The sequence below is a fragment of the Schistocerca americana genome, chromosome 2 (genome assembly GCF_021461395.2).
Source record: "Schistocerca americana isolate TAMUIC-IGC-003095 chromosome 2, iqSchAmer2.1, whole genome shotgun sequence".
NCBI classification, from domain to species: domain Eukaryota; kingdom Metazoa; phylum Arthropoda; class Insecta; order Orthoptera; family Acrididae; genus Schistocerca; species Schistocerca americana.
Window position 1 is genome coordinate 290,652,129 of NC_060120.1, and position 26,637 is coordinate 290,678,765.

A 26,637-nucleotide genomic window follows, 5' to 3' on the forward strand; every position below is an offset into this window, starting at 1 on the left:
AAGTGAATATCTTCCTCTTTATTAAAAGACTGACTGGAAAGTGGGGTACCAGTTGCCTCATTCTGTCTTCCTCAGCACCTTTAAAAATTTTCAAAAAAATTTTGGCATGTGAACGTATTCATGCTCTTTTTAACATGCAAGTCACCTCTCACTCCCACAAGCTGTCATAACTGTAACTTGCTCACATTTACAAGTCCATCACTGTAAGCCTCTCATGCAACTTACACTCCCAATTGCTCATTCTCTCTCACTCATTCAGCCCAAATCCTGGTCATTATCTCTTTGTGGCTATCAAACTGTCACTGTTACTGTCTCCTGCCTCACAGCCCCAGTCTCCGTTCTGTCCTACTACTATTGTCTCCTCTCACTGTCACTGTCTCCCTCTTGTTCTCTCTTACTGCTACTATCTCATTAATTCCTTCCCACTGCTGCTATCTCTTCTTACTGTCACTAACTCTCTCTTCTTCATTGTCACAGACTGTCTCTCATTATCACTGGATATCACCCGCTTCTGCTTTTTATTTCTCTTTATCCCTCTCCCACTGGCATTGTCTCCTTTACCCTTTTCCTAGCACTATTCTCTCACTGTCTACCATGTTCCACTGTCACTATGTCCCTCTCTTTCTCTTACACTGCCATTGTCTCCTTTGCCCTTTCTATTCCACACACAGTCTAGTAACTTTCAGTATTTATTACTTCTCTGTCTCTTTCCCACTGTCACTATCTCCTTCTCTCGCAGCACAGAAATGTGTTAATATGTTTGCATGCCAATATTTTTGTGAAAATTTTTAAAGGTGCAAGGGAGGTAGAATGAGGCTTCTGGTACTCCACTTTTCAGTCAGAATCTTTTAATAAAGAGGAGCATATTCACCTTTTTCATGCTCTGATAGGAGCATTTTTCTGCTGGTTCCCTTCTTTTCCCTGTCACAGCAGGTAAAATTTTGATAGTTTGCTTGTGTGAAATTGAAATAATGCTGAACTAATTTTACATCTCACACTGGATTTTACATACACAGAAATTTTGGATGTGCTTCAGTATTACATCACAGAGTTGTCAGACCCTTCTGATGATAATGGAGATGCTTTACATCATATTCTTCTGTGCTATGTCACTTTATAAACTACATTTGTGCCTCACACCGCATTATCCATGCAAATTTTACAAGCACAAGAGGGGTAACATTGAACCTCTGTATCTCGAAACAAAGATATCTAGAAAATTTTCAGGGTTGTCCTAGACCAGAATCTAAGGAATATATCATGAAAATTACAGCTGTCTGCTGTGCATAATCTTCTTGGAATCCGCGACTGGGGATGGTCAGCTGCTGGCAGCGAAAAACACATTTCTTTGGGCTTTCCTCAGCGACCTTTCATGAATTTATGCAAATGGATCATTCATTCAATTTTTTCATTCATTCACAGGTATACCTGTCAGTTTAATTAAATCACAGGTTTGTCATGGATATACCCATCACTACTCAGTCTATTTAATTTTTACTTGCATATTTTACATGTATGAATACTATAACTTTGAATCTCTGTATCTGGGAAGGGGATAGAGATATTTGTTGTTTGAGATCAGGATCATACAAATACATTGTAAAAATTTCAGCCATTGGCTGTGCATAGTCATCTTCGAATCCTCGGCTGGGTTTTGGTCTGCTAGTGAAAGTGATAATATAGTAAAAAAACCATTTTTTGGGGAGTTTTTCTGAGGGACTGGCCATTAACTAATGGTGCCTCCATAAGTCTCATCAAGCCCACTGTAGACCACAAAATGTAAAATGAACAAACCAATTTGCTATATTTGCCTATGCAAGAGGAGGTGTTTAATATTCATACTTTGACCTTGTACAGTAGGACAGTGACACTTAAGATGGTACTTCTAATGAGTATAAAAATGGTCCCTAGCCCAAGGGCTATCCAAAACACTTGACCCTACCTTTTTAGCACTATTAGAACCTGAGGTACGAGCATAGTAAAATCCCATTGTTATGAGCAGCGTGTTGGAAGATATTGGTAAGCGTGCTGTCACATGCATACCAATACAACAAGCCTCCCACAGTATAAAAAAGAAATTACTAATGTACAGGCATTCAAAAGGACACTAAAAATGTTCCTCATAGATCAACCTCTTTATAAAATGAATAAATTCTCATAGTTATAAGGCGAACATTTATGTAAGAATAGAGAAAACCAATTAGGTAAAAATACACTCTTATAAGAAAAATGTGATACTTTTACTTATGTTCTGAAAACAAAATTTTGTATTTTAACTTAAATTATGATAATTAATGTATATTTATTTTTAAGATAAAAACGCGTACTTTCATTTAGTCTACTCTTTCAAATATACCGTTTTAAACTTACCCCAATTAACCGCATGTTGTAATATTAAATGCAATCTACTGTTCTTAAAAATGCGTAACATAGTATATATGTGATATATAAAACTCTCATGTAATACTGTATTGTTTCACTTGAAAAAGAAAAGAAAAAAAATAGCACAGATCAATTGGGAATTTATACCTAATAGTCTCTGCCTCCTGAACAATAGAAACCACTGGAGACAGGCTAATGCCATGAAGTGGTCGGCTTATTTCCTGCATGTTGGCGAGAGCTGTTGATGAATTTCCATTTATATAAGCCATGGTGGAAAGAAGCAGTGCTCTGGCTGTCTGATTAGCCACGGGTCCATCGAATACGTCTGACAATTCTGTCAACAATGGCTCCACTTTTGTTTCCAGTAGATTTTCTATGGCAGCAGTCTATGAAAGAAAGAAACAAATAATATCTGCTTTATTAACAGAAAAAAACATTCCCATACATTAGAGACCACAAAGTAATGAGTTATAAAAAAAAAAAAAAAAAAAAGTTCAAATGTGTGTGAAATCTTATGGGACTTAACTGCTAAGGTCATCAGTCCCTAGGCTTACACACTACTTAACGTAAATTATTCTAAGGACACACACACACACACACACACACACACACACACACACACACACCCATGCCTGAGGGAGGACTCGAACCCCCGCTGGGACCAGCTGCACAGCCCATGACTGCAGTGCCTTAGACCACTTGGCTAATCCCGCGCGGCTGAGTTATCAAAATGTCTGATTAAGCTGATGCTCAAAATTTATTGTAGTTTGCAACAGATATTTTCCCCCTCAAATTAACAATCTTTAGTTGCTGTGTTTCTCAAATGTTAAAAATTCAGTGAAAATATTTCATTATGACAACTCTATAAACAGTATCCACAATTCTTGCGTTGTGGCTTCTGCTGTGTGGCATATATACAGTGTTGTATTCATTGTGCATTAGCATGAATAGAACTTAAGTAGAACTTATAGTATGAGACTAATGAAATCAGTCTACTTTGCAGTGAAACTATATTATCGTTATTGGCCTTTACTCGTAGGTTTGTCAGTAAAAAAATTACTGGAAAGCTTAGACTTTTGAACAAGGGCAACTAGCCATATAAGGAGAATCACAAATAGGGCATGCTACATTCAGTGTACCATTTAAAACAGCACAGATGCCACAGTTTCAGATCAGCGATTTGCAACCAAGCTCAGAACATGTTTGAAGGGTTCAAAATAAATGTGTCACTTAAGTGCATCACAAATAATGTGAAGTGTGATTATGAAGAACAGCAGTTTTGTGATACCTGTTGGTGTTAATGAAGGTGTCTAGGAGTTACTCTCAGCTGTGTGCAGAGATGTTGATCCACAACATGAGTCGTGTGATCTAGTATTGTCATCTTGCAAGATGAAATAATTAGCAAGTAACTGGTATAAGGACTCATATGACCACTGAGTACGTCAACACTGCAGACTGGACTTTACAGAGCCACACATAAACACTGAGAGTCATATCCATTCACCTAAATCCATACCAAACCACACAGGGACACTGACTTATCTGAAGGCATCACTTTTACAGATGTTTGATGGATAATGATAGTCATCATTACATTAGTACTTGTTCCATAGATCATGAATATGATATTTTATAATGATGTGAAATGTGTCCGTTTTCTTTACACATATTCGGTTACTACTTCATATTTAAAAATTCATCTATTGAGTAGGAGGTGTTGTCATCGAGAAATTCTTTAATGTGCTTTTAAATGTTGGTCAGCTATCTGCCAGACTTTTAATACTATTGGCAAATGACCAAAGATTTTTGTGGCAGCATAATTCACCTCCTCTGTGCCGAAGTGAGATTTAACTCAGAATAGTGAAGATCATCCTTTCTTCCAGTACTGTAGCTCTGAACTTCACTATTATTGCAGCTATGCACTTCACTATTGTTTTTGAACTGAGATGGATTATTAATAACAAATTTGATAAGTGAGTATATGTATTGTGATGGTACTACGAATATCCCGAGTTCCTTAAGTAAATGCAAGGTGATCTTGGTTGGGTTTGAGCTATTATTCTGATTACTTGCTTTTGTGCAATTAATATTTTCTCTCTTAATGATGAATTACCCCAAAATATGATGCCATATGAAAGCAGTGAATGAAAACAGGTATAGTGCGATAATTTACTGATATGTTTATCACCATAATTTGCAATAACCCTAATAGCGTATGCAGCTGAACCTAACCACATCAGCAGATTATTAATGTGATTCTTCCAATGCAGTTTCTCATCAGTGCACAAGATTCTGTTCAATCTATATTTATCAATGGTGTTATGACATTTACTGCATGGAACTGTATGTACTGTGTTTTCTCAGAATTTAGTTAGAGTCCATTTGCAGAGAACCACTTAATAATTTTCTGAAAGACATTATTTACAATTCTTCAGCAAATCATTAACATATATTAAGAATAATAAGAGACCCGAGACTGAACCCTGTGGGATGCCATCCTTGATACCTTCCCAGTTACAGGACTCTGATTTTTGCAGACTATCTTTACTGTTAATTTCAACATTCTGCATTCCTCCAGTTAAATATGAATTAAACCTTCTGTGCACTGTCTCACTCATATCACAATACTTAAGCTTATCTAGAAGAATTTCTCGCCTAATCAAAACATCTTCCAATACTTGTACGTAATTCACATCAAAGGCAAGGGCAACAATATATGTCTGGTAGACATGGAGAGCTGCATTCTTAACAGATATTGACAGAACTTACTTTTTGACTGACTTGTCATTTTTGGTTATATCACAATTTTCATACACAAACATGAACTTTGTTTTGAATATGTTGTTGATTCTGTGTCTTTGATATTAGTCTGTATTGTGGTTATAAAGAAATTCTTGACTCATCAACATATATGTCTGGACATCCATTTGCAAATATTTTAGTTGCTAAGATTGGTATACTACTGAAAGTCAGGGGCTAAGAATCTAATTTTTATTTATCTTCTCAGTTTATGCAGGACCTCCTGAACCAAAACTAACTGGTCACAGGAGGAGTCACTCCATACACATTTCCAAAAATGCTGATCAGGGGACAAGGAGAAGAAGAAAAAAGAAGAAGATGAAGACAAAAATATGAAAATAAGAGTTTTGCGATAGTATCTGCCTCCAAGCAACACAGTAGATTACAAGGATCTGAATGTCTGTGAGAAACTTCTATACAGAGAAAAAGGAGTGTGCACAAGGAAATTTTTTCAATTTGCATTTGAAAATCTGGGGTTTTTCATTCAAATTTTTGATTTCTGCTGGAAGCCTGTTGAAAATCTAGCCTGCAGAACAGCACAAATATTTCTCTACAATGATAAAATGTTAATCAAGTGCATTTGTTTTTCAAAAAGCTCCAAGTGCTGCCATTGGTATAATGCTTAAATACAGCACCACCAGACAGATACTGATAGCAAGAACAACTTCTGTTTATTGAAAGTTACCAACAAAATCTTTGGGGCTGGAGCAGTGTGGGGACCAAAGGCACAATTCTGACTGTACAGTAATCCACAATAACTTAACCCCCTCCCTTTCCATCCAATTTGCTTTTCTTGTCCATGACAACATAAGCCTTCTTGTGTCAGTGATAGGATTAGTCAGACTCCACAGTGACATGCTTTGTCAAGAGGTGTTTGTGAATTACACAATTAAAACCAATTTATTTTGTTTTTCGTATCACAAGCAAACAGTATGCAATATATGTCATACATATCACACTCACCCTGTTTTTGACACTTGAAATAAGATCATCAATGTTCGCTGTGGCTTCAACAAACTGGAGTAGCCCATTGTGAACATCATCATTTCCATACAGCGCTACACCCACTGCACCACTGTTGAAAAAAAAACAGAAGGGAAAAAGAGAGATTTAAATCTGTGACAATTCACTAGAGCTTACACAGGTCAGTTTTGATGAAAAACAGAATAATATTCATAGATGTTATTGGTTACCTGACTGGTATAATCTTCCTGTGTGTGAAAGTAATTAAATACTGTAACAATACCAGAGAAGGAAAGTTGCTACTCACCATATAACAGAGATGGTGAGTTGTGATAGGCACAACAGAAAGATTCACACAATTAAAGCTTTCGGCCATTAAGGCGTTTGTCAGTGTAGACACACACACACACACACACACACACACACACACACACACGGAAATGCAACTTGCATACATGTCTGCAGTCTCAGAGAGCTGTGGTTTCAGCTCTCTGAGACTGCAGACTGTGTGCAAGTTGGGTTTACAAGAGTGTCTGTGTGTGTGTGTGTGTGTGTGTGTGTGTATGTGTGTGTGTGTGTGTGTGTGTGTGTGTGTGTGCATGTGGTATGTGTGTGTGTATGTGTGTCTACACTGACACACACACACACACACACACACACACACACACACACACGGAAATGCAACTTGCATACATGTCTGCAGTCTCAGAGAGCTGTGGTTTCAGCTCTCTGAGACTGCAGACTGTGTGCAAGTTGCGTTTACAAGAGTGTCTGTGTGTGTGTGTGTATGTGTGTGTGTGTGTGTGTGTGTGTGTGTGTGCGTGTGGTATGTGTGTGTGTGTATGTGTGTCTACACTGACAAAGGCCTTAATGGCCGAAAGCTTTAACTGTGTGAATCTTTTTATTGTGCCTAGAGTGACTCAGCATCTCCGCTATATGGTGAGTAGCAACTTTCCTTCTCTAGTATTGTTACATTCCATCCTGGATTTTCCATTGTTTAATTAAATAGTCTAATTTATTTCGGATAGCTGAAAGCAGAAATTAATTGGAAACTTCCTGGCAGACTGAAACTGCATGTTGAACCAGGACTCAAAGCTTTGTGTTTCACGGGCAAGTTGTCTATCAACTAAGCTATCCAAGTACAATGAACGACTGGCCCTCACAGCTTTACTTCTGCCAGTATCTAATCTCCTACCTTCCAAACTTCACCATTCTCCTGCATACATTGTGGGACCAGTAGTCCTGGAATAAAGGATAGCTCAGAGATTTGCTCATGAAATGCAAAGGTCCCAGGTTTGAATCCCAGTATGGCACACAGTTTTAATCTGCAAGGAAGTTTCAGATCTGCATACAATCCATCACAGAGTAAAAATTCATTCTGGAAACAATCCCCCAGATGGTGGTTTAGCCATGTTGTTGCAGTACACTTTCTTGCAGGAGTGGCCTCCAAGGTATGAAGGAGCAATTCTGTGAAATTTGGAAGGTAGGAGAAGAGGTAATGGCGAAATAAAGCTGTGAGAGCAGATCGTGAGTTGTGCTTGGGTAGTTCAGTTGGCAGAGCACTTGCTTGTGAAAGGCATAGGTCTCCGGTTTAAGATCCGGCTCAGAACACAGTTTTAATCTGTCAGTAAGTTCCAAATCAGTGCTCCCTCCAATGTAGAGCAAAAATTCATTCTGGAAAGGAATTAATTTGCCCATTATGTGACAGATTATGCTTTTCGGGGAATCAATAGGAAAATGAACTGACATTTGTTTCCATTCAAGAAAAATAAAAACATGGTTTAAAACACAAAGCTTAGGTCACACAAGCATAAAGAATAGAAAATCAAGCAAAAACAAATTAAAAAATCAGTATGTATGTATGTATGATATGTGTAATCCAAGGGAAGCATGTAGAAATCCCAACAATATTTGGTACAGAACACTGTGTAAACAAATTTCCAGTTTTTGAGAATCTGAATAATTTTATGTATAGTGCAACATATACATACTGTAACAGGCACTTTTACTTTCTTTTATTCTGTGAAACAACATCTACTATCAACACTTTATGGTTTGTAATTAGTCATAACACTGTGCTATGTCTGTGTTAATTATATCAGAGATCACACTGCTCAGAGAGTAAGGTGCTTTCTAAATCTCTTTCGAATATATATTAAACCAGATACATCACTTGCAGTACCCATAGCTTACAGTTTGTGTTCAGTCTAATTTCCTATGTGGTTATGCTTTGATTTAACCAATAAGCATATGGCTTAATATTTAATTTCTTTTCTTCCTTTTCTCTTAGCAAGAGCTGCTTTCATGTGGAGCTTTCACAATATGATATTGTTATGTATTGCAGCCATGCAGGGTCTTATTGGAGGGTATGGTTGCTGGTCACAAACAGCTGGGAGATGCATTAATGACTGTTTGACTAGCTTCATGTGGTTGCTGTGAACACATTTGCCCCTCCCCCCTCATCCCCCAGCTCCTTGCTTCCATCAGACATAAGTTGCCTCTCCACAGGCTCTTGATAAGACCATTAAAAATAAATCAAAATCTAGTGATCACAAAAGTAAATAGCTTTTTGTTCTTTTAAAATAAGTACTATATACACATTCCTTTATAACACAAATACATTTCTAAATCTTATTCTGTTACTAAATATTAATACTAGAAACATTTCCATGTAAGGTAATTTTAGAGATCTTTAAAAGCTTTTGGTGAATATACACACATCAAAAAAAGTTTTGGAAAACTGCAGTTCCCAGAACTCCTGAAGATAGACGTTGACTGTGGATATTGTATCACAGATACAGTCCCTTTGACTGTTCAGAGATGTTACTAAACTTGCCCAAAAATGTAAATAACCATGCATGAGCAGCACCTGCTAGATGGAGGGGGTCCGCCAGCCAATCAGTTCCAGTCATTCCACCAGGAAGGAGGTACACAGCTTGTGTTCTCTGTAGTTCAACCATGCCTAGATGGTCAATACCGCAGTTTGATCGCATCCACATTGTACTTTGTGTAAGGAAGGGTTCTCAACAAGGAAAGTATCCAGGCGTCTCAGAGTGAACCAAAGCGATGTTGTTTGGACATGGGAGATATACAGAGAAGTCACATATACAGAGAGACAGGAACTGTCAATGACATGCCTTGCTCAGGCTGCCCGAGGACTACTACTGCAGTGGATGACCGCTAACTGCAGATTATGGCTCAGAGGAACCCTGACAGCAATGCCACCGTATTGAATAATGCTTTCGTGCAGTCACAGGACATCATGTTACAACTCAAACTGTGCACAATAGGCTGCATGATGCGCAACTTCACTCCCGACGTCCATGGCGAGGTCCATCTTTGCAAACACACCACCTTGCAATTTGGTACAGATGGACCCAACAACATGCCGAAAGGACTGCTCAGGATTGGCATCACGTTCTCTTCACCAATGAGTGTCACACATGCCTTCAACCAGACAATCATCTGAGACATGTTTGGAGGCAACCCGGTCAGGCTGAACACCTTAGACACACTGTCCAGCGATTGCATCAAGGTGGACGTTCCCTGCTGTTTTGAGGTGGCAGTATGTGGGGCCGACGTACGCTGTTGGTGGTCATGGAAGGCACTGTAAGGGCTGTACGATATGTGAGTGCCATCCTCCGACTGATAGTGCGAGCATATTGGCGAGGCATTGGTCTTCATGGACGACAATTCGCGGCCCCATCATGCACATCTTGTGAATGACTTCCTTCAGCATAATGACATCACTCGACCAGAGTGGCCAGCATGTTCTCGAGATATGAAACCTATCAAACATGCCTGGGACAGATTGAAAAGGGCTGTTTATGGACGATGTGACCCACCAAACACTGAGGGATCTACGCAGAATCGCCATTGAAGAGTGGGTCAATCTGAACCAACAGTGCTTTGATGAACTTGTGGATAGTATGCCGCGACGAATACAGGCATGCATGAATGCAAGAGGATGTGCGACTGGGTATTAGAGGTACCAGTGTGTACAGAAATCTGGACCACCACCTCTGAAGGTCTCGCTGTATGGTGGTACAACATGTGGTTTTCATGAGCAATAAAAAAGGCGGAAATGATGTTTATTATGTTGATCTCTATTCCAATTTTCTGTACAGGTTCCAGAACCGAGGTGATGGAAAACTTTTTTTGAATCACAATTAATAACAAAAAATTACAGTGTGAAAGTTTTATATTATATATGTGTCCACAAACAATCTGTCTGCAGAATAATTGGGAATGTGAGATTAGAAACCACCACTGACACCAGTATCAAATATTGCGCTAGTTAGTACAAATGTGTTAGAAATGGAAACTTTTCAATCAAGTTCCCATCTAACTGGGTTAAGTACCACCCAGGCCTGCCTTACTTTAAGCAACATGTAGGAATTTGGGATATGCCTGAGTGGGCACAGGTACATTTTGCTGCTGTACATGACAACATCTAATGAGCATATTTTGTCCATGATGAATATGTCAAAAACAGCCTGGCCTCCAAGGATTTTTTAATAGAGTGTCATCTCAAAAGTGAAGCGTACAACAACATTGGCATTGAAAAACTGGAGCAGTGGATCATATAGTCTTATCAAGGATTATGAAATGTTCCAGGGATGTCTAAAAGATTTCTTAACTCACTTCCAAATGTGAGCACGAAACGTGCAACATCACCAATAACAGATAAGAGTTTCGAGTGTTCAGTAATTTGTGACATGTAACGTATTGAAGTAGTATCATCTTTCCTGTTAATGTACATTTTGGGTGGAATATGAGCCCAGCTACATGTGGACTCAACTGAAGAGTTCACATTTCAAGTACATTTGTACTGACCAGGACATGAGTGGTGCCTCATATACACAGTTATTTCACAGATGGCTCATTTGCGGTGCCATGTTTACTGGAAGATTTTTGATTCTATAAGTATCATCATATACACTCTGTAACACTGATGTATTGTGCTACTCAGCTACAGAAAACGTGGACATTGTGCTGCATATCCACAGAACATGTGGGGGCAAAAGTAGCAGCTAGTTCAACCCTCTGATAAAGGGAGACTGCTCTAATAAAATTTAATCAATACTTTTGATTACAAATTTAGCTTCGTTTTTAGATTACGATCTATTGATGTAAGTCATGGGCTAATCAGCCCAGTAATTTACAAGTCGAATTAATTAACTGCCCATTAAATGCTATCAAATGAATGTTCCCTGGCAATTAGGGACCTCCGTACGCTTGCCTAACAACACGACTCCCCGCTTGTCAAACTGGATATCAAGTTCAGTCACTGAGGCTAGAGAAAAACTAAGATGGTATGAGTATGCTATGTTAAATGACTTTAGCAATAAAAAATTAAAAGAAGAGTTCAAAAAGTATCAGAAATACTATGTAGACCTCCTAATTTCAGAAAAACAGAAACATTTTGAAAGTGTCATTCAGAACTCAAATAATATCTCCAAAACATCATGGTCACTAGTAAATAGAGAAATAGGTAAATCTGGGAACCATACAACTGAAAATCACTTGCTGATAAACAGCACAATAGAAACTGATCAGAATAAGATAGCAGATCTATTTAACAATTACTTTGCTTCTGTTGGCTCCAGCATAAACAATCAGCTTAAAAATCATAAATACAAATTCAGAGGAACACCAGTGTCAGGAAGTATATTTTTGATGGCAACAAGTAAAGAAGAAATAATTAAAATAGTGAGTAGCTTAAAGAATTCCCATCCAGCAGGATGTGATGGTCTTAGTCTGGACACTCTTAAGAAATGTATACATAAAATTGCATCACCTTTATCAACAGTTATCAATTCTCACATGAAAGATGGTCTATTTCCAGATGAGTTGAAAATTGCCCGAGTTGTGCCTATTTTCAAGAAAGGAAACGGGAATTTAGTAGAAAACTTTCGACCCATTTCTGTTCTTCCAATAATATCCAAAATCTTTGAGAAAGTAATATACATAAGAATCTGGAACTTCCTAGTATGCAAAAAAGTGATTTCTAAGGGGCAGCATGGGTTTGTCAAGGGCTCATCCACCATTACAGCAGCATCCAACTTAATCGAAGGTGCCACTCAATCAATAGATAATAAAGAACATGTATGTGGCATCTTTCTAGACTTACAAAAAGCATTTGACTGTGTTGATATGACCATATTGCTGGACAAACTGTGGAACTATTGCATTCGAGGCACAGCCCATAATCTGATGAGGTCCTACTTGACAAATAGGAAGCAGTTTGTGTCTATTAGCACTACAGAGGGAACATACAAATCAAACACCACTTACATAAACTTTGGTATCCCACAGGGGTCAATATTAGGACCACTTCTTTTTATTATCTATGTAAATGATATTCAGTCCGTAACAAACCATGCAACAGCTATCTTATATGCAGATGATACCACGTTAATACGCAGCAATCCAAGCTATTCACAGCTCGAAGTGGAATCCAATACTGCAGCAGGCTTAATTCTGCAGTATTTTAATGAAAACAAACTAAAATTAAACACAAATAAATCTGTCTATATTGAATTTGATCTTGGGAGGCAAAAAACTCATGAAAACCAAATCTTAATGGGTGACAAATACATTAAAAAACAATACTCGACCAAATTTCTTGGCCTGACACTAGATGCAGAGTTAAACTGGTCTGATCGTGTGAATGATATTTGCAAAAAGCTATGTACTACCATATATGTCCTAAGAAAACTGACACCTTTTTGCAACATTACCACTCTGAGGCAAATACACTCCTGGAAATGGAAAAAAGAACACATTGACACCGGTGTGTCAGACCCACCATACTTGCTCCGGACACTGCGAGAGGGCTGTACAAGCAATGATCACACGCACGGCACAGCGGACACACCAGGAACCGCGGTGTTGGCCGTCGAATGGCGCTAGCTGCGCAGCATTTGTGCACCGCCGCCGTCAGTGTCAGCCAGTTTACCGTGGCATACGGAGCTCCATCGCAGTCTTTAACACTGGTAGCATGCCGCGACAGCGTGGACGTGAACCGTATGTGCAGTTGACGGACTTTGAGCGAGGGCGTATAGTGGGCATGCGGGAGGCCGGGTGGACGTACTGCCGAATTGCTCAACACGTGGGGCGTGAGGTCTCCACAGTACATCGATGTTGTCGCCAGTGGTCGGCGGAAGGTGCACGTGCCCGTCGACCTGGGACCGGACCGCAGCGACGCACGGATGCACGCCAAGACCGTAGGATCCTACGCAGTGCCGTAGGGGACCGCACCGCCACTTCCCAGCAAATTAGGGACACTATTGCTCCTGGGGTATCGGCGAGGACCATTCGCAACCGTCTCCATGAAGCTGGGCTACGGTCCCGCACACCGTTAGGCCGTCTTCCGCTCACGCCCCAACATCCTGCAGCCCACCTCCAGTGGTGTCGCGACAGGCGTGAATGGAGGGACGAATGGAGACGTGTCGTCTTCAGCGATGAGAGTCGCTTCTGCCTTGGTGCCAATGATGGTCGTATGCGTGTTTGGCGCCGTGCAGGTGAGCGCCACAATCAGGACTGCATACGACCGAGGCACACAGGGCCAACACCCGGCACCATGGTGTGGGGAGCGATCTCCTACACTGGCCGTACACCACTGGTGATCGTCGAGGGGACACTGAATAGTGCACGGTACATCCCAACCGTCATCGAACCCATCGTTCTACCATTCCTAGACCGGCAAGGGAACTTGCTGTTCCAACAGGACAATGCACGTCCGCATGTATCCTGTGCCACCCAACGTGCTCTAGAAGGTGTAAGTCAACTACCCTGGCCAGCAAGATCTCCGGATCTGTCCCCCATTGAGCATGTTTGGGACTGGATGAAGCGTCGTCTCACGCGGTCTGCACGTCCAGCACGAACGCTGGTCCAACTGAGGCGCCAGGTGGAAATGGCATGGCAAGCCGTTCCACAGGACTACATCCAGCATCTCTACGATCGTCTCCATGGGAGAATAGCAGCCTGCATTCCTGCGAAAGGTGGATATACACTGTACTAGTGCCGACATTGTGCATGCTCTGTTGCCTGTGTCTATGTGCCTGTGGTTCTGTCAGTGTGATCATGTGATGTATCTGACCCCAGGAATGTGTCAATAAAGTTTCCCCTTCCTGGGACCACGAATTCACGGTGTTCTTATTTCAATTTCCAGGAGTGTATATTTTGCACTATTTGAATCCCATCCAAGTTATAGGATAGAGGTATGGGGATCCAGCAGTAAAGATAATATGAAAAGTGTACTTACCTTACAAAAGAAGGCACTTAGAATTATGGGAAAGAAATTTGTTTAAAGAATTTAAAATACTAACTGTTCATAACCTGTCTGTGCTGAAGATAATCATTATGGCAGTAAACAGTAACAAAACACTTAATAAAGAAATACACGATCACAACACTAGAGGTAGAGAGATACCCCACATCATCTCTCATAGAACAACACTTTATGAGAAAAGCCCTCACTATGCAGGCATAAAACTACTGAATTGCTTCCATCCTAATATCTCCAAATTGCCCATTACAAAACTAAAAATGAAATTAAAATTATGGTTCCTAAACAATCCTGTATATTAAATAGATGAGTTTCTAGATTTAGTACACTCGTATGATGGTAGACCATCTATCTAAAAATATATGTAATCTCAGGTCTTAGACTGTGTCACAAACTGTAAATATTTGAATGTCAGATATGAATACTGTGTTACAAACTGTAGATTCCTTAATCTAAGTATGGCAATAACAATTTTTTATGTATAGTCCATATATGTAACTCTGTTCTCTCAACTAAATTTAGAAAAAGTTGTGTAGATAAAAGTGACAGCCAATAATATGTAATCCTAGTAAGTAAGGCTCTGACTTATCCAGAAGACTGGAACAAAAAAAACCTTTTTTTGTAATCAGTTGATGTTGGATCAAAATAAAAAAATAAAAAGATTATAATTTTCTGTCGCCTGGTTTGATTAATATAGAACTGGTACAATGTGGCTTGTTACTAGAAGGCTAAAATAGCTGTTAGTTTGAATCTAAGTTCGTCTTCGTCAGCGTTGGAGGGACACATGCCCCGCGCGCCGTTTTTGCGGACGATCCGTTGTTCTAGGAGTCCGAACTGTGAGGGCGCCGGCACTAACGTCACGGGCAGCAACGAATGCGCGAGGGCCGCACCTGTTAGGTTGGTCACACACGGAGCTCTACCTCCTGTCGGCGGAGGCAGATAGTGTCGTTGGATCTCGGGATACAAAAGTGACGGCAGACGCTCTCGACTTCCCAGTCGAAGCCAGTGCATCAAGTTCGTGACCATGGTCCGCGAGCGGCCCGCCGCCATTACGGACAGACGTGCATGCTTGTTATGCTTGTAGCGGCCATTGATGGCGCGACACAATACAGCACGGCCAGTAATCAGTTTCCGTGTGCTAATCGGTACGCCAAACGGTTCGTGCGGGAATCATGTTTCCGTAAAAACAGTCTCAGCCGCCCCCGGCTGAGCTGGTCTCGTCAGTTCTTATGACTTTTGGTGTTTCAGCTACCTCTCAGCGCACGGTCTCTCTTAATGCAGGGGTGGACCAATCAATAAAAAACCCTGCAGCAACCCGGCTCTTGCCAGTTTCTTCACTTTGTTGGCGAGTAGTAACCATTACTCACGTTTAACAGGCTACCGTTCATTTGAAATGTTGTCCTGACTCGATATGCAGCATCATACCAGAACTGTCTTTCTGTTTTCTTGGTCTGCGGATTCCCCCTGTTGTCTTTTTCTTTATCGATTAATCACTGTAACCGAGCTAGACGGGACAGAGCCTGGTGTCATCAGAAGAATATCAGGTGAGATTTAACATCGCCAGTTATTAGGAAACAAGAAAAACGGACAGTCAGATTAATTGCACAATCGTTCTTCATTCAGCTACGTAAACCCCCTTTAAAAAAAAAAAAAAAAAAAAAAAAGAGAGAGAGAGAGAGAGACACACTATAAAGGAATTATCTGAATGTGACGGATATCAGTAAATGTGATGTACATGTTCAGACAAACAGGTGATTACAGTTACGGAAAAATTTGATGATTTTTTCAAGCGAAAGGGATTCACACATTGATCAAGTCAATAACGCATTCGTCCACCTCTGGCCATTATACGAGCAGTTATTCGGCTTAGCATTGACTGACAGAGCTGTTGCAAGTCCTCCTGGGGCGCATCGTGCCAAATTCTTTCCAATTGGCGAGATACATCATCAATATCATGAGATGTTTGAAGGTCCCTGCCCATAATGCTCTAAACGTTCTCAACTGTGGAGGGATCTGGCGATCTTGCTGGCCAGTATATGGTTCGGCCATGCCTGAAGACAAGTAGTAGAAACTCTCGCTGCATGCGGATGGGCATTACTTTGCTGAAATGTAAGCCAGGATGCCTTGCCATGAAGGGCAGGAAACCGGCATGTAAAACATCGTCATGTGCCTCTATACTGTAAGGGTGTCATGGATGACAACCAAAGGGGTCCTGCTAGGAAATGAAATGTCATCCCAAACCATCAGTCTTGGCTGTCAGGCTGTACGGCGGGCGACAATCAGGTTGCTAACCCACCACTATCCAGGACATCTCCAGACGTATCTTGCTGGTCATGAGGGTTCAGTTTGAGCAGTGATGGTCTGGAATGCCTTCGTACAGGATCCCTTTGGTTGTCATCCGCAGCACCATTATAGCACAGCGGTTAGTCGGCGATATTCTACACCCTGTTTTGTGCCCTTCATGGAAATCCATCCTGGGCTTACATTTCGGCTTGCCAAATCCTACCTCGGCGCAAGTCGCCGGATCTCTCTCCAATAGAGAACGTTTGGAGCATTATGGACGGAGATCTCCAACCAGCTGGGTATTTTGACGATCTAATGCACCAATTGGACAGAATTTGGCCGAATAGCTGCTTGCATAAGAGCCAGGGGTGGACCAACACATTATGGACCTCCTCAGTTTGTGAAGGTTTTTTGCCGGCCGCTGTGGACGAGCGGTTCTAGGCATTTCAGTCCGGAACCGCGCTGCTGCAGCGGTCGCAGGTTCGAATCCTGCCTCGGGCATGGATGTGTCTGATGTCCTTAGGTTAGTTAGGTTTAAGTAGTTCTAAGTCTAGGGGACTGATAACCTCAGATGTTAAGTTCAAAATGGTTCAAATGGCTCTGAGCACTATGGGACTCAACTTCTAAGGTCATCAGTCCCCTAGAACTTAGAACTAGTTAAACCTAAGGACATCACACACATCCATGCCCGAGCCAGGATTCGAACCTGCGACCGTAGCAGTCTCGCGGTTCCAGACTGCAGAGCCTAGAACCGCACGGCTACTTCAGCCGGCAGATGTTAAGTCCCATAGTGCTTAGAGCCATTTGAACCATTTTTGTGAAGGTTTTTCGCTTGAATAAATTATTCAGTTTTTCTGAATTGTAGTCTTTTGTCTGTCTGTACATGTACACAGTGGCGGATACAGGAATACCTCAAGGAGTGAGCTACCTTTACTTTCACGGTAATAAAAAAAAACAATCAAGTCACATGCAAAGTTCAAGAAAGTTTTATCTAAACTGATTATACACATATGCAAGACAATGCAATCTCTGATATAAAAAAGTTACAATTGTGCTTCTCTTCCTTAAATGATGAATTCTATGCGCCTATTCTCCCTGCCAAAATGGCGTGTGCCAGACAGAAAAGTATAAAATACGATGCGTGGACACGCATGCTACATAGGAAAGTACAACTTCTCGATAACTCGATTCAGTCGAGTCGACTGACGAAAGAAATGAACGAATAGCGTACGGGCTGACTGCCGGGGGCGGCGCGGGTGGCAATGCCGTCGGCCCCGCAACGGTGGGGGTGGGGCACCCCCATATGTATGCGCCACTGCATGTGCATCACATCTGCTGATTTCCATCCCATTCGGATAATTCATTTGTGATGCGTCCTTTTTTTTTGTCTTAGAGTGTACTTTCATCTGTGTCAGTTTATGCTTCTAATTATTTTTCACCCTGTATACCAATTTCGCATTTGCGCATTTCTGGCACCTGTTCCAGCTTGGCTCGCCAAGCGACCACTCGTGTCGTTGGAGCCTTAAACCAGCTCAGATGGAGAGGCAAGTAGTCAGTAGTGATTGGAAAAATGCCTTGGAGTTTGCCAACTCTCCTGTTGCATACTTCATTTACAGAGAAGTCTGATCCAACGGCTACCATGTGATAGCGTCTGGTGGGTTGTGGCCAGATCTGGTGCCGTTTCACGAGCAGGATTGTACACGCTAAACGGTAGATGCGAATATGTTTGAGGCACTTTGTTGCACTGACAGTGAAACAGACTTGCATGTCCTGCCTGAGCATCAGGCTCTCTCTTCTGTGAAGACCTGGGCACCAACAAAGGAAAGTAAGGGGCTGTTAGTTGTAGGCAGTTTGAACACTAGACACACTATATCCGCTTTTAGGGAAAAAGTGTCACGAGAGGGATACAAATGAAATTTGCACTCTGTGTGTATCCCAGGAGCAGTTGTGTGCGAGGTGAAAGAGGTCGCGCCGGGGGCACCTGGTTGCACAGTTAGTAGCTAACTGCAGACTTTCTCTCGTGTCGGGAGCGACAATGTCAGTTGTCTGGTGTCTGAGAACATTCTCCACTCTTTCTCTAGATTTGTGGATGAAGCGAAAACAGACAACCTCACTGGTGAGATCTCAACGTAGCTGTCGATTTGCAGCCTCGTTCCGAGGAGCAGTTGGGGTGCTCTGATCTGTAGCTGAGTGGAAGGTCTCAATTAAAGACTTTGTCCATCATGTGGCGTATTAGGCTGTAGACTCTTCGACCTGGGAACTACTTAAACCACCTTAGAGACGTTTAGATTCACTAGATTACAACAAACACGATCTTTTCATCTTAAAAGATGAACTGAGAACATGCAGTTCAAGCCTGACAAACGCAGAATACCTGTGGCTTAAGACAAAGACATCACAATCAAGCTATAGGTAAATACATACCAAGCAAAGTAATAAAATGTGGCAAAATCTACCTCAGTTTACTGGTACCACTCGGAGAATGTCGCTACAAAAGAGAATATAGGGGAAACAACTCATTTGCAAATCGTGGATCCATAAGAAGGGCGATGTGTAAAACTTACAGCAGTGTTCACAACCAGATCCTGGAGAAAGAGCTATCAGAAAATCTTAGGAAGTAGGCATACTGGTCAGTGAACGAATCCAAACCTTAAGTCAATCTCTCGTGGAAAAGCCTGGTGTTGAAACTGAACACAGCAGACGGAAAAGAGAATAATTTATTTCCACATTTAATCATTCGAATGGGAACCATTGGATGAAAGATGGCTTTCTAGCGGAACCCAACTCGATAAATTTAGAGAATCGGTATTCGTGAATGACAGTGCGACCATCATACTGCCATCTCTGTGTATCTGACGTAGGGATAGCGAGAACACGACAGGAGAGGTTAGGGGACGTACAGAGGCGGACAGGCAGTGCTTTTTCTCTGGCTCAAGCTGCAGATGGAACGGGACAGGAAATCGGTAATATTCGTACCAAGCATCGCCCGCCATGCACTGTAGAGTGGTCCGCAGAATATGAGTGTAGATGTAGATGTACAGGGTGGTCACAACGTCGCTGTACACGCGAACTGAATGCGTGTAATATACACAGTAAGATACTTCAGATTTGAACCTCCCATCCTGATAAATGACATGGCAACAGAGTACCTAACGCGAAATGCAACGTGATTGCCATGATGGGCCACGCGACTGCCCAGGGAGGAGAATACAGTCTGTGCGTTGATCACTTCATCGTTCACCTTTTCGTGTTTGGTGAACAACAGTGGAAGATACCGGCGACTTCATTTGGGCGAGCACATGGTGACAAGTGTGTGGACCCCTGAATGGAAGTTCAACAACGAGAATATGACACAGGTTAATGGATAGGCTTCGTGAACAGTTCGGAAGGGAGCCTCCAAGTCGTCAGACGTGGGAGGACGACGAAATGCTTTTTGCCTGGGAAGTGTGTTGGATACCTCCCAATCTGATCGGCCATCAAGCTGAAGAGAAACACGTGTTGAATGAAGCTAGTCCGGCAGTGATGCGCTCACCCCACATATCGACCAGAAGTCGTGCTGCTGAACTTGGAATTAAAACTAGCATATTGCAACTCCACAGGAAAATGGACTTAGACCTGTTAAAGTGGACGAGTAGGACGACATGGAGCGACATGGAGTCTACGCGTAAAATACACTCCTGGAAATGGAAAAAAGAACACATTGACACCGGTGTGTCAGACCCACCATACTTGCTCTGGACACTGCGAGAGGGCTGTACAAGCAATGATCACACGCACGGCACAGCGGACACACCAGGAACCGCGGTGTTGGCCGTCGAATGGCGCTAGCTGCGCAGCATTTGTGCACCGCCGCCGTCAGTGTCAGCCAGTTTGCCGTGGCATACGGAGCTCCATCGCAGTCTTTAACACTGGTAGCATGCCGCGACAGCGTGGACGTAAACCGTATGTGCAGTTGACGGACTTTGGGCGAGGGCGTATAGTGGGCATGCGGGAGGCCGGGTGGACGTACCGCCGAATTGCTCAACACGTGGGGCGTGAGGTCTCCACAGTACATCGATGTTGTCGCCAGTGGTCGGCGGAAGGTGCACGTGCCCGTCGACCTGGGACCGGACCGCAGCGACGCACGGATGCACGCCAAGACCGTAGGATCCTACGCAGTGCCGTAGGGGACCGCACCGCCACTTCCCAGCAAATTAGGGACACTGTTGCTCCTGGGGTATCGGCGAGGACCATTCGCAACCGTCTCCATGAAGCTGGGCTACGGTCCCGCACACCGTTAGGGCGTCTTCCGCTCACGCCCCAACATCGTGCAGCCCGCCTCCAGTGGTGTCGCGACAGGCGTGAATGGAGGGACGAATGGAGACGTGTCGTCTTCAGCGATGAGAGTCGCTTCTGCCTTGGTGCCAATGATGGTCGTATGCGTGTTTGGCGCCGTGCAGGTGAGCGCCACAATCAGGACTGCATACGACCGAGGCACACAAGGCCAACACCCGGCATCATGGTGTGGGGAGCGATCTCCTACACTGGCCGTACACCACTGGTGATCGTCGAGGGGACACTGAATAGTGCACGGTACATCCAAACCGTCATCGAACCCATCGTTCTACCATTCCTAGACCGGCAAGGGAACTTGCTGTTCCAACAGGACAATGCACGTCCGCATGTATCCCGTGCCACCCAACGTGCTCTAGAAGGTGTAAGTCAACTACCCTGCCCAGCAAGATCTCCGGATCTGTCCCCCGTTGAGCATGTTTGGGACTGGATGAAGCGTCGTCTCACGCGGTCTGCACGTCCAGCACGAACGCTGGTCCAACTGAGGCGCCAGGTGGAAATGGCATGGCAAGCCGTTCCACAGGACTACATCCAGCATCTCTACGATCGTCTCCATGGGAGAATAGCAGCCTGCATTCCTGCGAAAGGTGGATGTACACTGTACTAGTGCCGACATTGTGCATGCTCTGTTGCCTGTGTCTATGTGCCTGTGGTTCTGTCAGTGTGATCATGTGATGTATCTGACCCCAGGAATGTGTCAATAAAGTTTCCCCTTCCTGGGACAATGAATTCACGGTGTTCTTATTTCAATTTCCAGGAGTGTAGATAAACGGCCATGAACTTTGTATTACATTTTACAGAAATAAATTTGACCCACGGGAGATGACACATAGGCGTCGAAACAAGTGTGGGTAAAAAAAAAAAAAAAAAAAAAAAAAAAAAAAAAAAAAAAAAAAAAAAGCTTTGCATAAGTTGGGATTGAAACAACTCAAATAAATGTAATAAAAGTTACAAGGACATAACCGTACGTGTAAAGGGACTTTCTGGTCACCCTGTAGAAGCAGCGGTGCAGTCTGTACTTGTACAGAAGTGCGGGCTACTGAAGGGAGCATTATACTACCCTGAGACGGATCAAAAGTTTGGCCGACTGTTAGCCATTCACAGTTTCGCTGTTGTACAATAATTACAGCCTGCAATGGACCTCTGTGAGTAGCTGCACTTTAATAATTGCCCCCCCCCCCCCCCCCCCCCGGCGCAGCAGCTACCTCTGCCACACACGGCGATGAGCCGAAACATTATGGCCACTGTCCACCATGAGGATTACTGCCCTGTGGTGACATTACGGCCACGTGACGCGTCGAGAAAAATATACAGGGGTATACGTAAAGTCCGGGAACACGTTCAGTTATTTATTGCACGAGAACCAAACGTTGAACAGATATCATACATATGTCATTTTGAGGAGAAACCATGAAAGTTTTTTTTTTCCTGTATACCGCCACAGCGTAGTTTGGTAATTTGCCGATAGCGCTAGTAGCAAACATGGCTGTGTTACAGAAGGGGACAGCTGTTTCATGAAATGACCTCCCCCAATCACCTGATCTCACTCCGTGTGACTTCTTTCTGTGGGGACACATTAAAGATCTGGTGTATGTACCGCCTCGACTATGTGATGAAGCAGAGCTCTGGGAGAGAATACGAGAAGCGACTGCCACAGTCGACGATGCCATGCTGGGAGGGTATGGCAAGAATTAGATTACCTTACTGACATCTGCCGGGTCACTCGTGATTCGCATATCGAATGTTTGTATAAAAAAAAATAAAAAAAATTTCAGAGTTTCTCTTCAAAATGCAATATGTATGACATCTGTACAATGTTTAGTTCTTGTGCAATAAATAATTGAAAGTGTTCCCGGACTTTGTGTACACCCTGTATAAATGGAGCAGAGACAAATGGGGAATCATTCTAGCGACTATATGGGTCACTGATGGAGAAATCCACTGACATGAGAGACGTTCGCATAAGCCAGATTGTAGTGGCCCGGCACCTTGGAACGAACGTCTCGGAAACGGCGAAGATGGCTGGCTGTTCGCATGCTGCTGTCATGAGCATACGTGGAAGGTGATTGGAGGACAGTGTAACTACGAGTAGGCAACAAGGCACTGGACGTCCACGCCGCATCATAGGAAGCAGATGGCAGAGGTCTGCCTACTCTGTAAAGCACACGTGGCAATCTGTGGCAGATCTGACGACAGAGCACAGTGCTGACCCAGGTATGTGTTCTTTAGTACACCACTCAGCACAGACTGCTGAATGTTGGGCTTCACAGCAGATGACCCCTGCGTGTACCCATGCCGACTCTACGAGGTCGTCATTTACGATTGCAGTGGGCACGGGATCATATGGATTCGACCGTGTATCAATGGCAACCAAGTTTCATCTCACTTCATGTGGATGGTCATGGCTCTCACGCCATGCTCCGTAGTTATATGAAGCATGTAAAATCAGGCGAATGGCCGCTAGATACATGTCCCACGCGACGGACAATGGTCGGGGGGGGGGGGGGGGGGGGGGAGGGGGGGAGGCGGATATTCACCTGGGCTTCTGTGAGAAATGAAGTAGAAAAGGCACCACGAAAGCTGCAGATTACGTATATATTGTTGTGGACCACTTGCACCTGTTCAGGCTCGATGTCATCCCCAATGGTGTTGGTATCTTCCAGCAGCTATGGCAGCTGTCCGTCTCACAAGACCAGAATCGTGTTACCGAGATTTGAGGATTGTGACAGTGAATTCACGTTTATGTCTTTTCAATCAGTTGTACCTGATCTGAACTCGATAGAACACATCTGGGAAGCTGTTGCGCTCCAGCTCTGTGCCCACGTACCGCCGGTCCGTAATTTCCGGGACCTGGGTGACCTGTGCATAGGTGTCTGGTGCCACATAGCTCCGGAAATCCACCGAGGACTTGCCGAATCCGAGATCCTGATAAGCTGGTTGCGTAACATTTTGTCCCGTTAGTGCATGCTTTTCTTACGTGATAAATAAAATCTACTTTTATGGGCACTCACGCCATGCTCCGTCGTTACATGAAGCACGTAAGATCGAACATATTTCATTTTGACTGTACTTTACACTACATAAAGACATGATCAGCTGCGACCATTGTGAATGGAACTATAAGGTAACTTCTAGTGTATCATTAGCCGCTTAGTGTAACGACAATGCGCCACACAGTTAAAGGGTCACTTTTTTGAAATCCCTGCAATGCCCTCCCACTGCGATGCAGAAGTTTGAAATTTTGCTCAAAGGTGTCTACAAACTTCCTCTTTAAGTTTTTGTATGTCCATCTTTGTGATTGGGGGTGTGAGGGACACCAGCCTTTCACTTATGTAATAAAATGGAACTCCTACTGCCATCTTTATGACGTTATTTATTGTATGGTATCAGTTTCGGTGCTTCAGTGCACCATCTTCAGGCCTTAGCTGACGCTGAGGGGGTCAACACCATCCATATACACGATTCATTGGTGGCCAACATCTGTAACTGGTTTTCGCAGTTACCTACAATAGCGATGTTGTCTCTCTAACTAACAACTCTGTAATCGTGCAAAATGGTGGCGCCGTGTGATGTCACCCTCGGGTTTGCCGACGGTTCAGACAGCAAGGTATGGATGCATGCGAAAAAATGCCCAGAACTCCCAATTTCTTGTAAGGTGTAGAGTGGGTTAATGATGTCACATGAACACCAAATTTCACCACAATTCTGCACAACACCCATGTGATCGTGCTATACGATGGAAAGGTCGTCACCCCCCCCCCCTCTCCATATTTCCCACAGTTTTCAGTGGTATTTGCAACAGAACGACATTCTTGACGACCTTTGACACAGTTGACACATCTCTGACGATTTAACTCTTCTCCAAAGACGATGGGTCTGCAGCCCCGTTGAACGAGTCATGATCCCTTTGGGGTGTAGCACGACCGCAGTTTTTGTCCTAGCATTCAGGATGAAAACACTAGGAACCATTCAAAATCATTCGACGAAATTTGAACGTGACCTGAAGCAGGAAATAGTGTTTATGCTTTCACAGTCCGTCTTTTGCCCTCCTGTAGTGCGATCAAAAAGGGTGGGGGTGGTAACATTGACACGTGCGTCAATAAAATGGTGAAGGAGCCCCGTAAGACACCTCAGTTCGCCAACACCTTCAGTTTGCAACCGCACACCTTTGTTGAGCGCTTTAAAAATGTACCTATACAGAAACCTTGACACACATTCCGCTGAGTGTCGTTCCGCCGCTGCCCTAGCACCTGCGGACAGGCAACCCATTAGACACCTCTTCGATTCCGCATGCCTGCAGGCAGGCGCTAGACCAGAAACGGAGCGCCGCTCAACTGAATGTGAATCTCTGTCCTGATAAAATTTTAATAATTTTAATGTCCTCAACAAAGGTACATGGGTGGAACCGAGGGTGTTGCCGAACTTGGGGGGGGGGGGGGGGGGGTCTTACATCTACATCCATACTCCGCAACCCACCTGACGGTGTGTGGCGGAGGGTACTTTGAGTACCTCTATCGGTTATCCCTTCTATTCCAGTCTCGTATTGTTCGTGGAAATAAAGATTGTCGTATGCTTCTGTGTGGGCTCTAATCTCTCTGATTTTATCCTCATGGTCTCTTCGCGAGATATACGTAGGAGGGAGCAATATACTACTTGACTCCTCGGTGAAGGTATGTTCTCGAAACTTCAACAAAAGCCCGTACCGAGCTACTCAGCGTCTCTCCTGCAGAGTCTTCCACTGGAGTTTATCTGCTCTCCGTTGGATCTTCTCTATCTCTTCTGTCAACCCTATCTGGAACAGATCCCACACTGGTGAGCAATATTCAGGCAGTGGGCGGACAAGTGTACTGTAACCTACTTCCTTTGTTTTCGGATTGCATTTCCTTAGGATTCTTTCAATGAATCTCAGTCTGACATCCGCTTTACCGACGATCAACTTTATATGATCATTCCATTTTAAATCACTCCTAATGCCTACTCCCAGATAATTTATGGAATTAACTGCTTCCAGTTGCTGACCTGCTGTATTGTAGCTAAATGATAAAGGATCTTTCTTTCTATGTATTCGCAGCACATTACACTTGTCTACACTGAGATTCAATTGCCATTCCCTGCACCATGCGTCAATTTGTTGCAGATCCTCCTGCACTTTCAGTACGATTTTCCATTGTTACAACCTCTCGATGTACCACAGCATCATCCGCAAAAGGCCTCAGTGAACTTCCGATGTTATCCAAAAGGTCATTTATGTATATTGCGAATAGCAGGGGTCCCACGACACTCCCCTGCGGCACACCGGATTCACTCTTACTTCGGAAAACTTCTCTCCATTGAGAATGACATGCTGCGTTCTGCTTAGAGGGCTACTTCGCCATTGTTTTCACGCAAGTGTCAATGTTGCACACCCTCAGCCTCCGTTGTTTATGCCACAGGAGCGCGCGAAGCAGGAGGACTGGAAAAGCATACATACCCTTTGCTGCTTCGGACCTCATTCAAATTTCGTGGATTGGTTTTAAACGGGTACTAGTGGTCGCACAGTGTGTATCAGAACAAAAATTGCTGTCGCGCAACACTCCAAAGGGATC

General features: G+C 43.3%; 1 protein-coding gene across 2 annotated transcripts in view; it reads right to left on the bottom strand.

Annotated features, from left to right (window-relative positions):
- The window catches only part of LOC124595736 (protein tweety), a 178,387-nt gene that overhangs the window by 24,619 nt on the left and 127,131 nt on the right, over nucleotides 1-26,637 (bottom strand). For both annotated transcript variants that reach the window (XM_047134612.1, XM_047134611.1), the window contains exons 3-4: nucleotides 6,145-6,256; nucleotides 2,530-2,768 (exon numbers count right to left, since the gene is read on the bottom strand). In XM_047134612.1, coding sequence (XP_046990568.1) covers nucleotides 2,530-2,768; nucleotides 6,145-6,256 — 351 coding nt within the window. The remainder of the gene's footprint in view (nucleotides 1-2,529; nucleotides 2,769-6,144; nucleotides 6,257-26,637) is intronic.